The sequence below is a fragment of the Orcinus orca genome, chromosome 1 (genome assembly GCF_937001465.1).
Source record: "Orcinus orca chromosome 1, mOrcOrc1.1, whole genome shotgun sequence".
NCBI lineage: Eukaryota > Metazoa > Chordata > Mammalia > Artiodactyla > Delphinidae > Orcinus > Orcinus orca.
In genome coordinates this window covers 206,867,340-206,891,470 of record NC_064559.1, presented here as the reverse complement: position 1 = coordinate 206,891,470, position 24,131 = coordinate 206,867,340, and the positions used below count along the sequence as shown (strand labels likewise).

General features: G+C 38.7%; 1 protein-coding gene across 1 annotated transcript; it reads right to left on the bottom strand.

Moving 5' to 3' along the window:
• Positions 1-458: 458 nt before the first annotated feature.
• On the bottom strand, positions 459-23,104 carry TNFRSF9 (TNF receptor superfamily member 9). The gene is made up of 7 exons (XM_004272350.3): positions 22,943-23,104; positions 21,870-21,977; positions 21,343-21,480; positions 20,737-20,803; positions 19,236-19,366; positions 18,601-18,735; positions 459-2,112 (listed from the first exon to the last, which is right to left on the bottom strand). The coding sequence occupies exons 1-7, from the start codon at positions 23,055-23,057 to the stop codon at positions 2,024-2,026; spliced, it is 783 nt and encodes a 260-aa protein (XP_004272398.2). The 5' UTR covers positions 23,058-23,104; the 3' UTR covers positions 459-2,023.
• Positions 23,105-24,131: the final 1,027 nt, after the last annotated feature.

Genomic DNA, 24,131 nt, shown 5'->3' with positions numbered 1-24,131 from the left:
TGTGAAGATTATACTTTCTGCCCTATTATTGCCAAGCATGGCTGCAGGCATTTTCTTAAAGTTAGAATCTAGCCAACTACATATGAGTGTGTTCCTTTGCCACAAGATGGTCAACGTCCCAAGTAGAAGCTGCTCTCTCCACCTAAATCCCGGAGTGAAATAACATGGGACAGAGTCACAGTCAGCCTTCAACAGGCATGTAATGACAACCAGAAATGCACCTCTGTTGTGTGGTTGTAATCTGTTAAGATTGGGGGGGGCTCATTTGTCATTTCTGCATAATTTAGCATATCCTTACTGACATGGGGCTAGCTCATAAAGTTGAACATTCATACGCCCTAAGATCCAGAAATTCTACTTTAAGGAAGTTTCCCTAGAGACACTCTTAAATAGAAAACATATAAAAGAACATTCATAGCAATATTTTCCATAATTGAAAAAAAAAACACCTGGAAACAGCCCAAGTGTCCTTTGATTCAGAGTGGGTTGATAAATAATGGTATATTTGCAAAGCTGTACCGCAGTCAAAATGAATGCATTCTAGCTAGCTACACACAATAACATGAATGGCTTACAAATATACTTCTGCGTGATTAAAGCACAAGTCTCCATACAGCACAATACCATGTTCATAAAGCTCAAAAACAAACAAAACTAAGTAAAATAGTTGTGGGGTACATAATTATATGATACATGATTTTCTTTTAAGCAAGGAAATGAGAGACAACATTCCTGTGAGAAGTTGCCTGGAGTTGGGTTGGGGAGGTAGACAGGAGATGAGGGAGGGAAGCAGCACACAGATGGACGCTCTGATCCTGACTTTGACCCTATAAAGGGTCACTTATTAAATATTCTAGGTTTTGTGGGCCATACAATCTCTGTCACAGCTACTCAACTCTGCTGTTGCAATGCAAAGGCCACCTGAGGGTGCCTTGTGTGCTCCAGGAAAACTATTTATGGACTCTGAAATTTGAATTTCAGATAACTGTATGCGTCATGAGGTATTATTCTTATTCTGATTTGTTTTTGATTATTTAAACATGTAAAACCATTCTTAGCTCATAAACTATATGAAGGCACATGGCATCTCAGATTTGGCCCATGGGAGTTTGGCAACTCCTGCTCTAGCGCTCAGGTTGGGCTATGTGTTCATCAGTCTTCACTCCTGTTTCATTTGCTAGTTTATGTATATAAAATATTACTGCTAAAGTTTTTAAGAATAAAATAAAAAGTAAGCTGTGGCTCAGAGGGGAGTAGGACAAAGGCAGAAGATGGGAAGATGGAGAGGACCAAGGATATGCAGGGACATTTGACTCTTTCCAAAACTGTTCCTCAAGGTCTGCTTTTTCTTCTTTTGTTCATTTGTTTGTTTGGTTGGTTTTGGCCACATTGTGCAGCATGTAGGCTCTTAGTTCCCTGATCTGGGATTGAACCTGTGCCCCCTGCATTGGGAGTGAGGTGGCTTAACCACTGGACCACCAGGGAAGTCCCAAGGTCTGTTATTTTTTAGTTTTTTGCTCTTGATCCCAAACTTGGGCAATGATGATGACTGTCCTCATTCTCCCCTGACAATGGAGGATGTCTGGTGTTGAATGATTGAACCCATGGAAAATTTGATGGGGGATAGTGCCTGCATCTTATGGCTATTGCCATATGTCATATTAGCACCAAAAAAAAAAAAAAGAATTGATTTTGATTATAATTTTAGCTGCACAATTGGCCTACATGATTAAATTTAAAATATAATTCTCTTTGGATTTCAAGAAAACTAGCCCAAACCTCTTAAGCAGTATCTAGAAAATATCACTTTTACCACCATTTCTGTCCCATTTTTCTGTTCTGTTAAAAGTGGTACATCTTGAAAGGCCAAGTCGTTAGCATTTAGAAAAAAAAACTTGTTAGGGTAACCGTTGGTATTATCCAGTATGGAGTTTTTAAATTTGAAAGGTACGGTAGTAGGATCCCTCATATTTCTCCTGTGATTCTTCTCAAGAGAGTTCCAACACATCTGTGGATTTCCTCTTCACAGTTCACACACTCCTTCCTCTTCTTCTGGAAACCGGCAACTGCAGGCATCTTCCTCTTGGGCTGTTTGTACTGGTCTCATAAATGCTAAAAAGTAATTTGAAAGAGAGTTATCTTTTGTTGTCTGTTTGAATCATTTAACATTCATTTTCCATAAATCCCATTTGCAGAACATCTCTCAGCAGCAAACATTTTCAACTTTAGTTTGAACCAACTCATCAGCAAGATAGGTAATAGCAAGTATAAACGTTTTTTTCAGGATTATTTAAGATTTTTTTTCGTTTTACCAAATACTTTTTTATTGGTCCTGAAAAATACTAGTTTCTTTATTGTCTACAAAGGCTAAAAACAGTCTTGAGCATGAATCATTATAGCATAAAGTTAGTCATGTGCCAAACGTAACTGTAGTTTCAATTCAGCAGCACATGTTTTAGTCTTGAGGGTTACTTAGATTACACATTAGATGGCTTCTTTTGAATGAAATGTTTATGGCATCGAGATTTTAAAGTTACTCCCACTGCTTCCATCAATTAGTAAGTGAAGAACTGATTTGTGCACTAGCTTCCAGATTTTCATTTACATGGTAGTGTATAGTGTTTGTGTTATTGCCGAGCAACTTTCAATCCTAAAATATATATTAAATTATATATATATATATACATATATATATATACACATACACACATATATAACTATATCCCCACACCCAAGCCCACCAGTAAATATAAATTATTTTTATAGCCTGTCAAAGCAAAAGGTCCTACCCCAATTTTACTTGCTTGTTACTATAAAAAATAACCAAAACCCAACAAGCACACTATCTCCAAGAACTTATGAAAACCTGGCAAGACATCCAGGAATACCAATGAGACGTTCTTTTCCTTTGAAATAGCATCAAAGATGGATTTTTAAATGGAAATCTGCTTCTGGAAAGATACAGTAGTCATACTTTTCCCTATTCTTCCTGCCAAGTATTGCTGAAAAGGCTGGACGTTTTATGTATAACAAACATAAGAGGAATCTGAAAGGTGGCAAGAAAGCAGACCAGTTAAGGAACTTGGAACCCAAGGAGAAATATGGCCTTGAGTTCCCTGAGTATTCTCTCTGTTTCACATGTCCCAGACTGGGAACTGGAGAAGTAGGCTAATAAAAAAAAATGCCCCAAGAAAAGTCTGATCTCTCTAGCTATGAAACCAGGAAAAGAGCAGAGTAACAAGACTAAAAGCTTTTAGATAATCACAGCTCACTCTAGCAAAAAAAAACCATGGACCCACACCCAAGCACACCACTAAAGACACAGTAGAGAGCATAGACTTACACCCTTGCCAAGCTCTATCAAGGCTCACTGCCACATCCTCATTGGGGCAGCATCAGAGGAGTCCGAGTGGAGAGCTAGGACTTCACCACCACTCAACAGTAACAAGGCCACCCCACCCCCCACCCATTCAGTGTCAGTGGAAACCATGTGGGGAGCAGGAACAAAGTATCTTTCCTCATCCCAGACAGGGTAGTATCAGTGGGAGCTTAGTGGGGAGCAATAACAAGGATCTACCACCCCCAGGAGGTCTAGTATAGAACCTGGACTTCCACCTCCACCTGGCAGCATCCTCCTTCCTCTGCCAGAGTGGTGTTAGAGGAACCCTGAATAAACACCAGCTTTCAATTATATCCAAAGTCTGATAACATCATAGCCAATGTCTAGGTTTCAATTTTTAAAAAAATCACTTGTCATTCTAAGAACCAGGAAGATCTCAACTTGAATAAGAAAAGGCAACAGATGCTAGCATCTAGGTGATATAGATGTTAGAGTTATCTGACAAGGACGTTAAGCAGCCATCATAAAGATGCCTCACGGAATTCCCTGATGGTCCAGCGGCTAGGACTCAGCAGTTTCACTGCTGAGGGCCCAAGTTCAATCCCTGGTTGGGGGAACTAAGATCCCACAAGCTGCGTGGCATGGTAAAAAAAAAAGAAGCTTCAACAAGCAATTGGGAACACATTTGAAACAAATTAAGAAAAGAAAATTTTAAAAAAGAACCAGGTGACAATTTTAGAACTGAAAAATTACAATAACCAAAATGTAAAATATCAATGAATGGGCTCAGCACAAGAATGGAGAAGACAAAGGAAAGAATCATTACCCAATGTGAACAACAGAGAGAAAAGACTGGGGAAAAAAATGAACAAAGCCTCAGAGACATGTGGGGCTATAGTCAAAAAAACTTAATATCATGTCATTGGAGTCCTTGAAGAAGAAGAGAAAGAGAGTAGGGCTGAAAAAGTATTTGAAGGAATAAAGGCCAAAAATTTCCCAAATCTGGAAAAAGTCATAAATCTACAGATTCAGGAAGCTAAGTGAATGCTAAACAGGATAATCCAAAGAAATCCACACCAAGATACATTGTAGTTTAAGTTTGGAAAACGAAAAACCAAAAAAAGAAAAAAAAAAAAAAAGAAAGAAAGAAATCTTGAAAGCAGCCAGCGAGAAGCAACACATCACTTATAGGGGAAAAACAAATTGAATGACAGTGAATTTCTTACCAGAAACCAGGCAGGCCAGAAGAAGTAGCACAACATTTTTCAAGTGCTGAAAGAAAAGAACTCTCAAGCCCAAATTCTATATCCAGTGAAAATATCTTTCAGGAGTGAAGGGGAAATCAAGAAATTTTCAGACAAAAAAAAGCCTACCCTAAAAGAATGGCTCAAGAAAATTCTCTGAACAGAAGAGAGATGATTAAAAAAAAGGTATCTTGGAACATCAGGAAGGAAGAAAGAACAACAGAATGAGCAAATATATGGGTAAATAAAATAAACTTTCTTTCTCTTGAGTTTTCTAAATTATGTTTGATGGTTGAAGCAAAAATTATAACACTAAGATGGTTCTCAAAGCATGTAGCAGAAATATTTTAGGCAAGTATATTATAAATTGGAAGAGGTTAAAAGGATGTAAAAGGAGGTAAGATTTCTATACTTTTTTCAAACTGTTAAAATGTTGATGTAGTATATATAAATATGTATGATACTTAGAGCAACCACACAAGAGCTATACAGAGATACACTCGAAAAATATAAAGAGGGCTTCCCTGGTGGCGCAGTGGTTGAGAGTCCGCCTGCTGATGCAGGGGACGCGGGTTCGTGCCCCGGTCCAGGAGGATCCCACGTGCCACAGAGCAGCTGGGCCCGTGGGCCATGGCCGCTGGGCCTGCACGTCCAGAGCCTGTGCTCCACAACGGGAGAGGCTGCAGCAGTGAGGGGCCCGCATACCGCAAAAAAAAAAAAAAGATAAATCAAAATGGAATTCTAAAAAATGTTCAAGTAATCCACAGGAATGCAGAAAAAGAAAACAGAGAAATGAAAGCCAGAGAAAGCAAACAGAAAACAAAAAATAAAATAACATCTTGAGCCCTATCATATAAATAATTACAATAAATGTACATTGTTTAAATGTACCAATCAAAAGATAGAAATTAGTTGTGTGACCATTGTATGTAGTCTATAAGAAATTCACTTCAAATATAAAAATGTGGGAAGGTTGAAAGTAAAAGGATGGAAAAAGATATACCATGTATACTATTAATTTTTTAAAAAGCAGGAGTGACTGTATTACTATCAGATAAAGTAGACTTCAGAGCAAAGAAAACCAGACATAGAGAGGGACCTTACATAATTATAAGAGTTAATTCACCAAGAAGGCATAGCAGTACTAAATATGTATACAACAAGCAACAGAGCTACAAAATAGGTGAAACAAAACTGACAAAACTGAAATGAGAAATATACAAATCCAGAATTATATTTGAAGAATTAAATGGCCTTCTCCCAAGAGTTGATAGAAAAACTTGACAGAAAATCAGCAAGGATATAGAAGAACTCAACAACATCATCAATCAACAGGATCAAATCAATATTTAAGAACACTCCACCCATCTTTTCAAGTGTCTATAGAACAGAGACCAAGATAGACAGTAACCTGGACCATGAACCAAACCTCAGCAAATTTAAAAGAAATCATACAGAGAGTGTCCTCTTATTATAGTGGAATTAAAATACACATCAACAGCAGAAAGAAAACAAGAAAATCACCAAAAACTTGGAAACTGAAAAACACATTTTTAAATAATCAAGAGAAAAGCAAAAAATACACCAAACTGAATGAAAATGAAAAAACAACATATCAAAGTGTGTGGATGCAGCTAATTCAGTACTGAGAAAGAAATTTATAATGTGAAGTTCTTATATTAGAAAGACAAAAAGTCTCAAGGTTTGGAACCAAGATGGCGGAGTAGAAGGACCTGCGCTCACTCCCTCTTGTGAGAACACCAGAATCACAAGTAGCTGCCGGACAATCATCGACAGGAAGACACTGGAACTCACCAAAAAAGATACCCCACATCCAAAGACAAAGGAGAAGCCCCAATGAGATGGTAGGAGCGGTGCAATCACAGTAAAAATCAAATCCCATAACTGCTGGGTGGGTGACTCACAGACTGGAGAACACTTATACCACAGAAGTCCACCCACTGGAGTGAAGGTTCTGAGTCCCACGTCAGCTTCCCAACCTGGGGGTCTGGCAACGGGAGGAGGAATTCCTAAAGAATAAGACTTTCAAGGCCAGTGGGATTTGATTGCAGTACTTTGACAGGACTGGGGTAAATAGAGACTCCACTCCTGGAGGGCACACACAAAGTTGTGTGCGCATCGGGACCCAGGGAAGGAGCAGTGATCCCATAGGAGACTGAACAAGACCTACCTGCTAGTGTTGGAGGGTCTCCTGCAGACGTGGGGGGTGGCTGTGGCTCACCAGGGGGACAAGGACACTAGTAGCAGAAGTTCTGGGAAGTACTCCTTGGCATGAGCCCTCCAAGAGTCTGTCACTAGCCCCATCAAAGAGCCCAGGTAGGCTCCAGTGTTGGGTTGCCTCAGGCCAAACAACCAACAGGGAGGGAACCCAGCCCCATGCATCAGCAGTCAAGTGGATTAAAGTTTTACTGAGCTCTGCCCATCAGAGCAGCAGTCAGCTCTACCCACCACCAGTCCCTCCCATCAGGAAGCTTGCACAAGCCTCTTAGATAGCCTCATCCACCAGAGGGCAGACAGCAGAAGCAAGAAGAACTACAGTCCTGCAGCCTGTGGAACGAAAACCACATTCACAGAAAGATAGACAAGATGAAAAGTCAGAGGGCTATGTACCAGATGAAGGAACAAGATAAAACCCCAGAAAAACAACTAAACGAAATGGAGATAGGCAACCTTCCAGAAAAAGAATTCAGAATAATGATAATGAAGATGATCCAGGACCTCGGAAAGAGAATGGAGGCAAAGATCGAGAAGATGCAAGAAATGTTTAACAAAGACCTAGAAGAAATAAAGAACAAACAAACAGAGATGAACAATACAATAAGTGAAATGAAAGCTACACTAGAAGGAATCAATAGCAGAATAACTGAGGCAGAAGAACGGATAAGGGATCTGGAAGACAGAATTGTGGAATTCACTGCCATAGAACAGAATAAAGAAAATAGAATGAAAAGAAATGAAGGCAGCCTAAGAGACTTCTGGGGCAACATTAAATGCAAAAACATTTGCATTATAGGGGTCCCAGAAGGAGAAGAGAGAGAAAGGACCCAAGAAAATATTTCAAGAGATTATAGTCAAAAACTTCCCTAACATGGGAAAGGAAATAGCCACCCAAGGCCAGGAAGTGCAGAGAGTCCCATACAGGATAAACCCAACGAGAAACACGCTGAGACACATAGTACTCAAACTGGCAAAAATTAAAGACAAAGAAAAACAATTGAAAGCAGCAAGGGAAAAACGACAAATAACATACAAGGGAGCTCCCATAAGGTTAACAGCTGATTTCTCAGCAGAAACTCTACAAGCCAGAAGGGAGTGGCATGATATACTTAAAGTGATGAAAGGGAAGAACCTACAACCAAGATTACTCTACGCAGCAAGCATCTCATTCAGATTTGATGGAGAAATCAAAAGCTTTACAGATAAGCAAAAGCTAAGAGAATTGAGCACCACCAAACCAGCTCTACAAGAAATGCTAAAGAAACTTCTCTAAGTGGGAAACACAAGAGAATAGGACCTACAAAAACAAACCCAAAACAATTAAGAAAATGGTCATACGAACATACATATCGATAATTACCTTAAATGTGAATGGATTAAATGCTCCAACCAAAAGACACAGGCTTGTTGAATAGCAAGATCCATCTATATGCTGTCTACAAGAGACCCACTTCAGAACTAGGAACGCATACAGACTGAAAGTGAGGGGATGGAAAAAGGTATTCCATGCAGATGGAAATCCAAAGAAAGCTGGAGTAGCAATACTCATATCAGATAGAATATACTTTAAAATAAAGAATCTTACAAGAGACAAGGAAGGACACTACTAATGATCAAGGGATCAATCTCAGAAGAAGATATAACAATTATAAATATATATGCACCCAACATAGGAGCACCTCAATACATAAGGCAACTGCTAACAGCTATAAAAGAGGAAATCGACAGTAACACAATAATAGTGGGGGACTGAAACACCTCACTTACACCAATGGACAGATCATCCAAAATGAAAATAAATAAGGAAAGAGAAGCGTTAAATGACACAATAGACCAGATAGATTTAATTAATATTTATAAGACATTCCATCCAAAAACAGCAGATTACACTTTCTTCTCAAGTGCGCACAGAACATTCTCCAGGATAGGTCACATCTTGGGGCACAAATCAAGCCTCAGTAAATTTAAGAAAATTGAAATCATATCAAGCATCTTTTCTGACCACAACACTATGAGATTAGAAATCAATTACAGGGAAAAACCGTAAAAAACACAAAACATGGAGGCTAAACAATACGTTACTAAATATCCAAGAGATCACTGAAGAAATCAAAGAGGAAATCAAAAATTACCTAGAGACAAATGACAATGAAACACGATGATCTAAAACCTATGGGATGCAGCAAAAGCAGTTCTAAGAAGGAAGTTTATAGCTATACAATCCTACCTCAAGAAACAAGAAAACTCTCAAATAAACAATCTAACCTTACACCTAAAGGAACTAGAGAAAGAAGAACAAACAAAACCCAAAGTTGGCAGAAGGAAAGAAATCATAAAGATCAGAGCAGAAATAAATGAAATAGAAACAAAGAAAACAATAGCAAAGAGCAATAAAACTAAAAGCTGGTTCTTTGAGACGATAAGCAAAATTGATAAACCATTAGCCAGACTCATCAAGAAAAAGAGGGAGAGGACTCAAATCAATAAAATTAGAAATGAAAAAGGAGAAGAGACACCACAGAAATACAAAGCATCCTAAGAGACTACTACAAGCAACTCTATGCCAATAAAATGGACAACCTGGAAGAAATGGACAAATTCTTAGAAAGGTATAACCTTCCAAGACTGAACCAGGAAGAAATAGAAAATATGAACAGACCAATCACAAGGAATGAAATTGAATCTGTGATTAAAAATCTTCCAACAAACAAAAGTCCAGGACCAGGTGGCTTCACAGGTGAATTCTATCAAACATTTAGAGAAGAGCTAACACCCATCCTTCTCAAACTCTTCCAAAAAATTGCAGAGGAAGGAACACTCCCAAACTCATTCTACGAGGTCACCATCACCCTGATACCAAAACCAGACAAAGATGTCACAAAAAAAGAAAATTATAGACCAATATCACTGATGAATATAGATGCAAAAATCCTCAACAAAATACTAGCAAACAGAATCCAACAACACATTAAAAGGATCATACACCATGATCAAGTGGGATTTATCCCAGGGATGCAAGCCTTCTTCAATATATGCAAATCAATCAATGTGATAAACCATTTAACAAATGGAAGAATAAAATCCATACGATCCTCTCAATAGATGCAGAAAAAGCTTTTGACAAAATTCAACACCTATTTATGATAAAAGCTCTCCATAAAGTGGGCATAGAGGGAACCTACCTCAACATATTAAAGGCCATATATGAGAAACACACAGCAGACATCATTCTCAATGGTGAAAAACTGAAAGCATTTCCTCTAAGATCAGGAACAAGACAAGGATGTCCACTCTCAGCACTATTATTCAACATAGTTTTGGAATTCCTAGCCATGGCAATCAGAGAAGAAAAAGAAATAAAAGGAACCCAAATCAGAAAAGAAGAAACAACACTGTCACTTTGCAGATGACATGATACTATACATAGAGAAATCTAAAGATGCCACCAGGGCTTCAGTGATGGCACAGTGGTTGACAGTCCGCCAGCCGATGCAGGGGACATGGGTTCGTGCCCTGGTCCGGGAAGATCCCACATGCCGCGGAGTGGCTAAGCCCATTAGACATGGCCGCTGAGCCTGCGGGTCCGGAGCCTGTGCTCCTCAACGGGAGAGGCCACAGCAGTGACAGGCCTGCGTACCGCAAAAAAAAAAAAAAAAAAAAAAAAATGCCACCAGAAAACTACTAGAGCTAATCAATGAATTTGGTAAAGTTTCAGGATACAAAATTAATGCACAGAAATCTCATGCATTCCTATATATTAATGATGAAAAATCTGAAAGAGAAATTAAGGAAACACTCCTATTTACCATTGCAACAAAAAGAATAAAATACCTAGGAATAAACCAACCTAGCGAGACAAAAGACCTGTATGCAGAAAACTATAAGACACTGATGAAAGAAATTAAAGATAATACCAACAGATGGAGAGATATACCATGCTCTTGGATTGGAAGAATCAATATTGTGAAAATGACTATACTACCCAAAGCAATTTACAGATTCAATGCAATCCCTATCAAATTACCAATGGCATTTTTTACGGAACTAGTACAAAAAATCTTAAAATTTGTGTGGAGACACAAAAGACCCCTAATAGCCAAAGTGGTCTTGAGGGAAAAAAACGGAGCTGGAGGAATCAGACTCCCTGACTTCAGACTATACTACAAAGTTACAGTAATCAAGACAATATGATACTGGCACAAAAACAGAAACATAGATCAATGGAACAGGATAGAAAGCTCAGAGATACACCCACACACCTATAGTCAACTAATCTAGGACAAAGGAGGCAAGGATATACAAAGGAGAAAAGACAGTCTCTTCAATAAGTGGTGCTGGGAAAACTGGACAGCTACATGTAAAAGAATGAAATTAGAACACTCCCTAACACCATACACAAAAATAAACTCAAAATGGATTAGAGACCTAAATGTAAGACTGGACACTATAAAACTCTTAGAGGAAAACATAGGAAGAACACTCTTTGACATAAATCACAGCAAGATCTTTTTTGACCCACCTCCTAGAGTAATGGAAATAAAAACAAAAATAAACAAATGGGACCTCATGAAATTTCAAAGCTTTTGCACAGCAAAGGAAACCATAAACAGGATGAAAAGACAACCCTCAAAATGGGAGAAAATATTTGCAAAATGAATCAATGGACAAAGGATTAATCTCCAAAATATATAAACATCTCATGCAGCTCAATATTAAAAAAACAAACAACCCAATCCAAAAATGGGCAGAAGACCTAAATAGACATTTCTCCAAAGAAGACAAAACAGATGGCCAAGAAGCACATGAAAAGCTGCTCAACATCACTAATTATTAGAGAAATGCAAATCAAAACTACAATGAGGTATCACCTCACACCAGTTAGAATGGGCATCATCAGAAAATCTACAAACAATAAATGCTGGAGAGGGTGTGGAGAAAAGGGTACCCTCTTGCACTGTTGGTGGGAATGTAAATTGATACAGCCACTATGGAGAGCAGTATGAAGGTTCCTTAAAAAACTAAGAATAGAATTACCATATGATCCAGCAATCCCATTACTGGGCATATACCCAGAGAAAACCATAATTCAAAAAGACACATACACCTCAATGTTCATTGCAGCACTATTTACAATAGCCAGGTTATGGAAGCACCCTAAATGCTCATCGACAGATGAATGGATAAAGATGTGGTACATATATACAATGGAATATTAGCCATAAAAAGGAATGAAATTGGGTCATTTGTAGAGACGTGGATGGATCTAGAGACTGTCATACAGAGTGAAGTAAGTCAGAAAGAGACAAACAAATATCGTATATTAATGCATATATGTGGAACCTAGAAAAATGGTACAGATGAACCAGTTTTCAGGGCAAAATTGAGACACAGATGTAGAGAACAAACGTATGGACACCAAGGGGGGGAAGCGGCTGCGGGGGGGGAGGTGGTGTGATGAACTGGGAGATTGGGATTGACATGTATACATTGATGTGTATAAAATTGATGACTAATAAGAACCTGCTGTATAAAATAATAAATAGGGCTTCCCGGGTGGCACAGTGGTTGAGAGTCCACCTGCCGATGCAGGGAACACGGGTTCGTGCCCCAGTCTGGGAAGATCCCACATGCCACAGAGTGGCTGGGCCCTTGAGCCATAGCTGCTGAGCCTGCGCATCCGGAGCCTGTGCTCCACAACGTGAGAGGTCACAACAGTGAGAGGCCTGCGTACCGCAAAAAATTAATTAATTAATTAAATTTAAAAAATATAATCCCCCCCACGAAAAAAATAAATAAAAATAAAGCACTAACCTTGGAAATGGTCATTATATCATTAAAAAAAAAAAGAAAGAGAAAATGTCTCAAACCAATAACATAAGCTTTCACCTGAATAGAAAAAGAACAAAATAAATCCAAAGCAAGCAAAAGAAATGAAATAATAAAGGTAAAAGCAGAAACTAGTGAAATTGAAAACAGAAAAATAATAGAGCAAATCAATGAAACAAAGACCTGGTTCTTTGAAAAGTTCAATAAAATTGACAAATCTCTATCAAGACTGATTCAGAAAAAAAAGAGAGAAGACACACATTACCAATATCAGTAGGTGATATCACTACAGACCTGCATACAACAAAAAATAGTAAGGAAATAGTATAAATAACTTAAACACATAAATTTGACAACTTAGATGAAATGGACCAAGTCCTCAAAAAACATAAACTATCACAATTCACTCAGTATGATCAAATAACTTGAGTGCCCTATAATTATTAAGGCAATTGAATTTGTAATTAAGGAGCTCTGAAAAGAAAGCTCCAGGTTCAGATAGTTTCACTAGAGAATTCTATAAACTATTTAAAGAAGAATTAACACCAATTCTACACAACCTCTTCCAGAAAACAGAAGAGGGAACGTGTCTCAACTTATCTGAGGAAGTCAATATTACCCTGATACCAAAACCAGACAAAGACAGTACTAGAAAAGAAAACCACAGATCAATATTCCTCATGAATATAGCTGCAAAAATTCTTAACAAAATATTAGTGAAGAGAATTCAGACATATATAAAAATAATTATATACCATGACTAAGTGGAGTTTAGTCCAGGGATTCAAGGCTAGTTTGAAATTCAAAAATCCATCTATATCATTCATCATCTCAACAGGCTAAAGAACAAAAATCACATAATCAAATCAATTGATACAGAAAAAAGCACCTGACAAAATTCAACCCTCATTCATGATTTAAAAAAAAAAATCTTCAGAACACTTTCTCAACTTGATAAAGAATATCTACTAAAAATCTGTAGCTCACATCATACCTACTGGTGAAAGACTGAACGCTTTTCACCAAAGATTAGAAGCAAGGCCAAGATATTCCCTCTTGCCACTCTTATTCAACATAGTACTGGACATTCTAGCCAGAATAATAAGGCAAGAAAAGAAATAAAAGGCATATAGACGGGAAATGAAAAGAAATAAAGCTATTTTTTTTTTGCAGATGACACTACAGTCTATGTAAAAAATCCCAAGGAATCTACAAAATAACCTAGAACTAGTAAGCAAGTTCAGCAAAATCACAGGACACAAAATCAAACTACAAAAACCAACTGTATTTCTATATACTAGCAATGAACACGTCAAAACCAAAATTTAAGATACCGTATCATCTGCAATTGTTAAATTTAAATACTAAGGCCTAAATTTAACAAAACATGTGTGGGACTTGTATGCTGAAAGCCACAAAATGCTGATGAAAGAAATCAAAGAAAATATACCTAAATGGAGAGACATACTGTGTTCACGGATTGGAATAGTTAACATAGTAAAGGTGTCAATTCTCCCTGAATTGATATACAGATTTAACACAATTGCTGTCAGAATCCCAGCCGACTTTTTGCAGATAGGGATAAGATTATCTAAAATTTGTATAGAAATGCAAACAAACTAGAATAGCCAAAACAATTTTGAAAAAGAAGAATAACGTGGGAGGACTCACTCTACCCTAGACCCAATTTCAAGACTGTTTTACAGCTACCATAACCAAGACTGTGTGGTATTGGCAGAAGGTAAAGCAGACATATCAGTGGAACAGAAGAGAGAAAACAGAAAGAGTCCCCACACAAGTACAGCCAACTGATTTTTGACAAAAGTGCAAGAGCAATTCAATGGAGGAAGGATAATCTTCTCAATAAATGATGCTGAAGCTGTTGGACACCCATCAGCAAAAAAAAATAAAAATAATTTTAAAATATTGACTTGAAACTCTCACACCTTATACAAAACTTAACTAAAAATGAAGCATAGATTTAAATAGAAAACATTTGGAAGATAACATAGGAGGAAGTCTAAATCTTTAGGACCTAGGACTTGGTAAAGAGTTCTTCGGCATAATCCCATAAATGAAAAAAATTGGCCAATTGGACTTCATCAAAATTAAACACTTTTTATCTGCAGAAGATCATGTGAAGAGGATGAAAAGGCAAGCTACAGACTGGGAGAAAATACTTACAACCTCACATCTGATAAAGGACTCATATCGAGGAGATATAAAAAACTCTCAAATGTCAAAAGTAAAACAAAGAGTCCAGTTAGAAAATGGGTAAAAGACATGAAGGAACATTTCACTGAAGAAGATATACAGATGGGAAATAAGTACATGAAAAGATGTTCAACCCTTAGGGAAAGGCAAATTAAGACCACAGTGAGATATCAGTACATACCTATTAGAACAGCTGAAATTAAAAATTGCTGCAATACAAACTGCTGGTGAAGATGAGGAGAAACTCTCCTACGTTGCTGGTGGAATGTTAAATGGTACAACTCCTCTGGAAAAGTGTTTAGCAGTTTCTTAAAAAACTAAATACACACTTAGCATATGACCCAGTAATTGCACTGCTGGGCATTTATCTTAAAGATATGGAAACTTATGTCCACACAGATCTGTACTTGATTATTCATAGCAGCTCTAATGTAACAGTCATAAACTGGAAACAACCAAAATGTCTCTCGATAGGTGAATGGTAAAACACACTGTGGTACAACCTCACCTTACGACACTAGTCAGCAATAAAAAAGAGTCAACTATTGAAACACAACTCAGACGGATCTCAATGGCATTTGCTGAGGGGAAAAAGCCAGTCTTAAAAGGTCTCTTATTTATGATCCATTTATATATCGTATGATACTATTTATATAACATTCTTGAAATGACAAAATTACAGAGATGGAAAACATATCTGTAGTTAGGAGGGGTTAGGGATGGTGGGGGAAAGGGAGTGTTTGGAGTATAAACACTAGCAGGAGGAGACCTTTGTGGCGATGGAATAGTTCTGTATTTTGATTGTGCTAGTGGTTTACACCAAACTACACATGTGATAAAATGACATACAGTAAACTAAACACACGCCATGTGCCAATGTCAGTTGCCTGGTTTTGATATTGTACTGTAGTTACATACGATGTAACCCCATGAGTGGCACATAAGACTTTTCTGTACTGTTTTTACAACTTCCTGTGAATCCCTATTTCAAAATAGAAAGTTTTTAAAAATAACCTAAAAATTTTTTAAATGGATTACTGTTCCATTGAAACTCACTAATTACTCATAAGTACTTTTGAAAATCATTTTATAAAGACCTTTATTGTAGATTGGGGTAAAGCTGGGAGGGATAGTTGTTTAAAACAGAGGTTTCAGTGAGAACTTAAAGCTTAAATCAGAGGGTTAGACCTCAAAAAGAGAGTCAAAGACCTCAAAAAGAGAATCAAACCACAGGGTCGGAAAATATATTTGCAGCACATGAACAGTAGACTAAAACATTCCTATAGGTTAATAAGAAAAGGACAAACAACCCAGTGGGAAAAGGCTCAAAAGATCAGGCACTTTGCAAGAGAGGAAATCCAAATGACCAATATAACATGAAAAGATGTCCAATCTCACTAGTAATCAGGGAAATGCAAATTAAAACCACGAGATACTACTATACACCCACCAGACAGATAAAAATTAAGAAGTCTGATGACACTAGGTAGTAGCAAGGGTTGGAGCAAAAAGAACTCTCATATGCTGCTGTGAAAGTGTAAATGAGGTCTATTATTCTGGAAAACAGTTTGGTAAATCTAGTACTAAGGACCAAGATACACATTCCTCATGTCCCAGCAATTTTATTCCCAGGTTAAAAACAAAACAAAAACAGGAACATGTGCTTATGTGTACTGAGATACGTAGACAAAAATATTCAAATATCACTGTCTGTAAGAGCCCCAAATTGGAAACAACCCAAGTGTCCAGGAATATTAAGATGGGTAAACAAACTATGATACAGTCATTCAAGAGAAGAGTATTCAACACTGGAAATCAACTAAAGATAAATGCCACACGTGGATGAATCATAAAGATACAAAGTTGAGTGAAAAGGGGAAGGAAAATGTAGAACAGATACAGTGTGATTCCACTTGTCTGAAGTTCACAAGCAACCAAATTAAACCCTGTTCTTAGGTAGCAAAACTATAAATAAGAGCAAGGAAGTGAACACCGTAAGAATCTAGTTGTGGTTAGCACTAGTGGAAGGAAGGTTTTCATCTGGAAGGAACACAAGAAGCGCTTCCGGGGAGCAGAGTATGTTCTGTTTCTTGACCTGGGTAGAGTTACACAGGTGTTCATCTTACAGTTTGTTAAACTTTATGCCTATGCATTTTCCTGTATATTTCAAAATGTTCAAAAGTTTTATATTGTTTTCAGAAAGAAACTATACAAATTAATGTACTGCATCTTTAGATAAGACTTTACTAATACTTCCCCTCCTATATTTTTAACAACCCACAAACTGACACTCTCTAGTCTTATGGTGGCTTGGGCTACATCACAGAGCTCTCAGAGCGCTCCTCCGATACATGAATCCCTCTTAGTAAGTCTAGTCTGCTAGCTATGGTTCTGTTCTCCACAAAGACAAAAATGCAGCGCTTCCCTGGTGGTGCAGTGGTTGAGAGTCCGCCTGCCGATGCAGGGGACACGGGTTCGTGCCCCGGTCCGGGAAGATCCCACATGCTGCAGAGCGGCTGGGCCCGTGAGCCATGGCTGCTGAGCCTGTGCGTCCAGAGCCTGTGCTCCACAACAGGAGAGGCCACAACAGTGAGAGGCCTGCGTACCGCAAAAAAAAAGAAAAAAAAAAGAAAAGAAAAATGCAGATTGCCCCCATCTCTAAGCCTTTTGGAATAAATGTTAATAGCGTTCATTTAGTGAGTATTGACCGTGTGCCAGGCACTTGCCCAGTTCCTTATAGAAATACTATCTGGCTTAAAGAATGGAATCCATTATTGAAATTTCTCATTTACTCCAGATCAGTGTCCTAATAATTCATCTCATTAAACCACTTTAAGCTCCCTCCTTGTTCTCTAGGCCTTCTTCTAGCTGTGGGTCTAGTTCAGGTTAAGGCCATTCATCAGCCAGAGGAGAAGTGCTAGATGGGGCAACGCTATTTTTGATTCCTCTTTGTCAGTGTCCTGTATCCACAGCTGAGTGGCCACACACACACACACACAGTTGCCCAAGGCTGCAGCATACTTAAAGTGGTCATTTTTCTGGCACCTTCGGATTATGTGCTGCCATCACCAGGCTTTCTCCACGTCAGCATCACTGACATCTGGGGACGGCTAACTCTTTGTGGTGGGGCCGTCCTGTGTATTGTAGGAAATTTAGCAGCATCACTGAACTCCACTCACTAGATGCCAGGAGCAAAGCACTCCCTACCCCACCGCTTAGACTGTGACCACCAAAATTGTCTCCAGGCATTGCCAAATGTCCCCTTGGGGGCCAAACTGTCCCACTTGATAACCACTGTGCTATACTAACCTAGCTTCTGTAACTTAAAACAAATCATCTTTCTCTTTCTACTGTAAAAAGCCTAGCCTCAAAAAGCTCATAATGAATTTCCCTGGTGGCACAGTGGTTAAGAATGCACCTGCCAATGCAGAGGACACGGGTTCGAGCCCTGGTCCGGGAAGATCCCACATGCCACGGAGCAACTAACCCCGCGAGCCACAGCTACTGAGCCCATGTGCCACAACTACTGAAGCCCTCAAGCCTAGAGCCCGTGCTCCGCAGCAAGAGAAGCCACCGCAATGAGAAGCCCGTGCACCGCAATGAAGAGTAGCCCCCGCTCACCGCAGCTAGAGAAAGCCCGCGCGCAGCAACGAAGACCCAATGCAGCCAAAAATAAATAAATAAATAGTTTTTTTTTTTTAAAAAGGCTCATATCTAACACTTTTATGTTCCTCTTACGTTGTTTGAATATATACAGAAGCTTCTTTCTGCCCTGTTTAACCACAGAGAAACGGAGCACCACGAAGGACGCCAAGAACAGCACTGCAGTCGACGTCAGTGCAAGAAAGAAGATAATGATCCGGTTGGTGTGACCTTTAAAACAGAACAAAAGGAGAAATTCAGACAAAAATAAAAGTTTGCAAATATGCTGATATTTATATTTGTGTTTGTAAACGCTTAAGCATGGGAAGTCGTGCCTTGGGCATCTCCCACCAGCTATCTTAGTAAACTTGCCTGCTTGTTAAGAAAACTTTTTTTACAACCTTAGTCATTTTCCTAGAAGCCCACAGAAATTAAGTGGTTTGGCCTTTCTAGCCTATAGGAAACATGGAACTCTATAATCGCCATTACTTGGCGTTATCAAAGGTGTAGTGTCTGTTTGGGTGCACTCTCACCTCGCTCTGCTTACTAATGTGGAATTCAGAGTGAATAAGAAACACCCGAAGAAATGGATGGGTCCCTTGAAGCCAGGGTAAGAGAAGGAAGGCATGTCGAGGTGCCTGCTAGAGGCAGAGATGCAAGGCATCAGGAGTGACTTAGACACCAATCCGAATGGCCACATACATTCGATTTAACAGCAACAAACCAGCTACCTGGCTCTCCCCCAGGGGCAGGCGTGACGGTGGAGGATGCACCTGGAGAGAAGTCAGCTGATGCCGGTCCGCATACCACATCGCTTTCCTTCGTCCCATTCACAAGGACAGACTTCCCATCCAAAGAACAGCTTAGATGGTCCAATGAAAAGAGTTCAAATCATTAATTCAGGTACGGATCATTCTAATGAAAAAAGACTGACATTTTCTACCCAGGAAAGCAGTTCTGGTGAAAAAGATGTGTGGATCTGGGTTCATAGGCAGAGCAAAGATATTTTGAAAAACTTCTACTTGACCATCTGGGCTTCTACCAATGTTCACTTGGCTTTCATGGCTCTCCACAATTCATCCCACTCTATCTACCTAATTGGATTCTTCTTTCTTCCCGGGCTGGGGAGTCCTGTCCCACAACAGCTTGCTTCAGGCTGTTGCCTGGTTAGTCTCTCACCCCCACCTTCTTAAGCATATTTGACCATCTCTGGCACACAGGAAGGACAGACAAGTTAGCCTAGGGTTAGGAGCTCCTAACTCCCAGGCTAGTTAGGAGACTCCTGGTCAGTCTGATGTGTTGGCATCAGACTGACCAGGGTTTGAGCCCTGGCTCGGTCCCTTCGTAGAATGACCTTGGGCAAGTTGGGAAATCGCTCTAAGCCTCAGTTTTCTCATCTGAAAAATAAGATATACATGTCCCAGGGCTGTTGTGAAGAGTAAACGACACTACGTGCCTGACTTACTCCCTATAAACGGTAGCCAGCCATCATCATTGTCAACATCACCATCATCATTGTCCTGTGTCCTTCCCCTGCCTCTTTTTATCTAAAGCAAACCCACCTATTCTCCAAAACCCAGTTCGATCCCACTGTCCATGCAGACTCACTTCCCTGCTCTGAACTATTTGTGTCAAAAGACAAACAAACAAACAAAAAACAACAAAAACAACTTTCTAATCTGTTATGGACCAATACTTTTGTAACACACAATAAGAATGTAAATGTAAAATAATGATAAAAATGATTTTCTAGTAAGAAGATCAAAGGCAAAAAGAACAAAGGTGTACAAAATACACTGTTGGCTATTTTATTACCTGTGATAGTCTTGTTTCCCCAAGACTATGTTAAAGCTTTTGAGGGAAGGAAACATACTTTACCCTCTTCTGTATCATTATCAATGCTGGCACTGAACACTTGAAGGTGGGTTGATCACTGGGGGAAAGTCAGAGGCAGCAAAGAGATTGGAAGGACACAGAAGAACACCTGGGGCAGACAGTAGCTAAGTTCCACTGGCAAATCTGACCTCATTGTTCTGGGCAGTACTTCTGGAGAAAATGCCCACTTTGGCAATCTAGTCACAATTACCCCATACTGTTCCCATACCACCTATTTGCATGTTATTCTATGTCTACACTTGATAGGTTTAAAAAAGCATCAGTGATCACATTCCTTGTCTTTAGAAAAGTTAAGCCAGATACTTTATGTTGTAAGCAGAAAGAAATGATACATACTCTGTCCAAGGTTTACAGTCACCATGTTCCCGATCATTAAATGTTCCAAAGGAACAGTCTTTACAACCTTTTGTAAAAATTAAAGGAATAATGAAAAAGGAAGCATTTTAATCATTTTTAACTTTCTCTGTGATGAACATGATCACATAATAATAAAGTCATTAACTTAATAAAATCTGTACCGATTGTCTAACAATTCTTCCTGAATTTCATTAGTGATGAACAATTCTTCTTGAATAGTTTGTGATGAACATAATCCCATAATAAAGTCATTAACTGAATACAATCTACATAGATTGTTCAACAGTTTTTCTTGAAATGAAACCTTAATGCGACTAAAGGTTTTATTCTAGTTGTACATAGAGTATTGTATATGCATGTATAGGATGCATGAAAAGGCATGGTTCTGGTGAAAAACGAATGTGATTTCAAATTATTTCCATTGATTGAGAAATAATTTTGTAAATATCAGATACTTAGCAGTTCATTACTATTACTTAAAGGTTCTACAAATCTACGTTTTATTTTGTAATCAAAGGACCAAGAACTAAGTTAACAACATATGACTAGACCACAAATTGGCACTAGATAGAAGAGGAAACCTACCCTCTTTTGTTAATTCTTGACCTTGTTTACAGTCCTCTTCACACATGTTACATCCTTCTCCCAGGCAGTAGAATCCCGGCACACACTCACACTCTGCATTGCTGGTGGAGGAACACGCTTTCTTGGTCCTGAAAACACCTACAAAGTCCCCCAGTGTTATAATACCCTTGATCTCCAAATCCAGGAAGCAAATTTATGTTCTGCAATAAAAACCATGCTTGTTCTACTTAGAATGGTCCTAATGGCCTCAGAGTATAAAGTTGACTTTTAAATATCTATAGAAGACTTTTTTACATTTTGCTAATTAAAAAATTCTCTCTTGTCTAATGAATATTTCCTCTAATATTTAAAAAGCTCAATCCACCAATAGTTGCTATTACAGTAAATTATTTTACTGGACCTTCCTATTAACAGAGGAACCAGCCTATTTGACACTTCAGATTTTCAAAAGAGATCAGTACACTCGGGAATAAAAGCTTGTCTTCCCAACACATATCTGGATGAAGAATATATCTTTTAAATCATACCTTCACACTTCCTGCATACGTCACAGGCCTTTTGTCCACTTGTGCTGGAGAAACTATTTGAAGGACAAGGAGTGCAAAGCTCATGCTTGTTTTTCCCACAGAAAGTACCTAAAAAGGGTAGATAAGAGCTGTACATGTTTGACAATGGACCATCATCACCCAAAGCATTATGAGGTTCACAGGAAAACCAGAATATGAAACAAAGATTCGTTTTCTAGGTACCACAGTGATAGACTTTATTTGTTGATTGACTGTTTTAAATTATCCATTTGAAAGATTGCCCTAAGCATAATCACAGAATTAAAAATAACAAAGTATAGATATTGCAACAAAAAAATCAATGGAAGGAAAATAGTTTCCTTTACCTATTGAATAAAACAGAATGATTTCTCATGATTAATCCAGGACACCAGTGACTGGATTCAGGAGATCAATGTCCTTTATTGGCACACTACAGTTGAAAGGTGTCTGCCTTTTCCCACTCTGTTAAGCCTCCTGCCACTTGCTTATTCCCTGCTGCACCCCCCAGTCTGAGCACTGTACACGCAAAACTAACATTTGTTGAGGTCTTTCCCTGTGCCGTGCACTGATCTAAGCCCATCATAGGATCCTCCCAGCAATCAATCCTATGAGATAGGTTCTCATATCATCCCCAGATGATGAAGCTGGAGCACAAGAGTTTAAGTGACAAGCCTGCATTCACACAGCTAAGATGTAGCATTCAAGAAATGTAATGCAGGTTCTTGTAAATGAATGAATCAAAGATCATTATTGCGGGGGAGGGATAAATTAGGAGTTTGGGATTAACAGATACACACCACTGTATATAAAATAGATAAACAACAAGGACCTACTGTACAGCACAGGGGACTATATTCAATATCTTGTAATATACATATATATATATAAATATCTTTGCCGTATGCCTGAAACTAACACAATATTGTAAATCAGCTATAGTTCAATTTTTTAAAAAAATCATTAAAACAGAGCTCATAAGCCCTGACTACCAGACTAACTAAACCATGTTTTCAGCAGAACAGATCAAGCACACATGTTAATCTGGTCCTTACCCGCTGAACAGTTACTGCAGAAATCCTGCAATGATCTTGTCCTCTCAAAATTCATGACCAACAGCACAGTAGCCACTATGTTGTAATAGCAATTTCCCATGATGAAATCTTGCATAGACGTATTAGCCAAGCAGATTCCAAAAGAATTTTAATCAAAGTAGCTGGTTTCACATGTACCACTCTGCAAAAGGTGAAAGTTTCCTAGGATGAGGTGGTTTCTCCTTTCAGAATTACCTACAGTTCAGCTATCATCTGTACAATTCTACACGATCATAACTCAGGGTCTGCAGGAAAAATTAATGATGGAATACCATGGAAAAGGTAGCAAATTCATAGAAACTTCTAGGATAAGAGAAGCATGACTCAACACATAGCTTTCTGTAGATTTGCCAAAGTCTAAGAGTGTACTTTCCAACATGTTTTGCTGAAATGCAGAAATAACAATAGCAAGAACTTTTGGGGACTTTCATAGATATTTAGCATTAGCGTCTAGATTTCAACAATGCCTGTGGCTTGTTGCCCCTGAAATATAGTCCTTAAAGAGAGAATCTGTCAGGGGCATCCAACAGTTCAGCTCAGTGAGAAGACATCTCATTATTACTATTCTCCCTTTGTCCAAACAGCATGTGGAATTTCAACACCTAGTTGCTAAAATGTTGAAACACCTCCTTGGTCAACTCATTATCACATTTTCTTAATAGACATGTATCTGCTCATTTTGAGATTTAAAGCTCATCTAGTCATAAAACTAAAGAGTCCAACAATCTCTATAGGCCAGGTTCTTGATCCTTATTTAACGGGCTATGGAATAAAAGTTATTAGAAATTAGGAGGGAAAAGGTCTAGAAATGTACAAAGGGAACAAAGCTTCATCCTCATCCCTCCTCGGTTCCCCCCATCTATCTGCCCCAAATGGACAAACCTTGAGATCGCAGGGATGGTGGAGAACTTTCCTACTCCTTGATCTTCAGAGCAGTGAGGTTCTGCAGCTGACAAGGGCTGCAGGTCAAAGACTCAAAGAGGGGAGTTTGGTGACTCACCCGGGGGCGGGGCCTCGTGGGAAATCCCCAGAGACAGCTCTGTGAGGTAGTTCACTTGATATTTGCTGACCTCAAAGTCCCCTAGAGCTTCTGTCCCCACTTAATAACACACTTCATACTAAAAGCAGCCCTCTGCCGTTAGGGCATTTT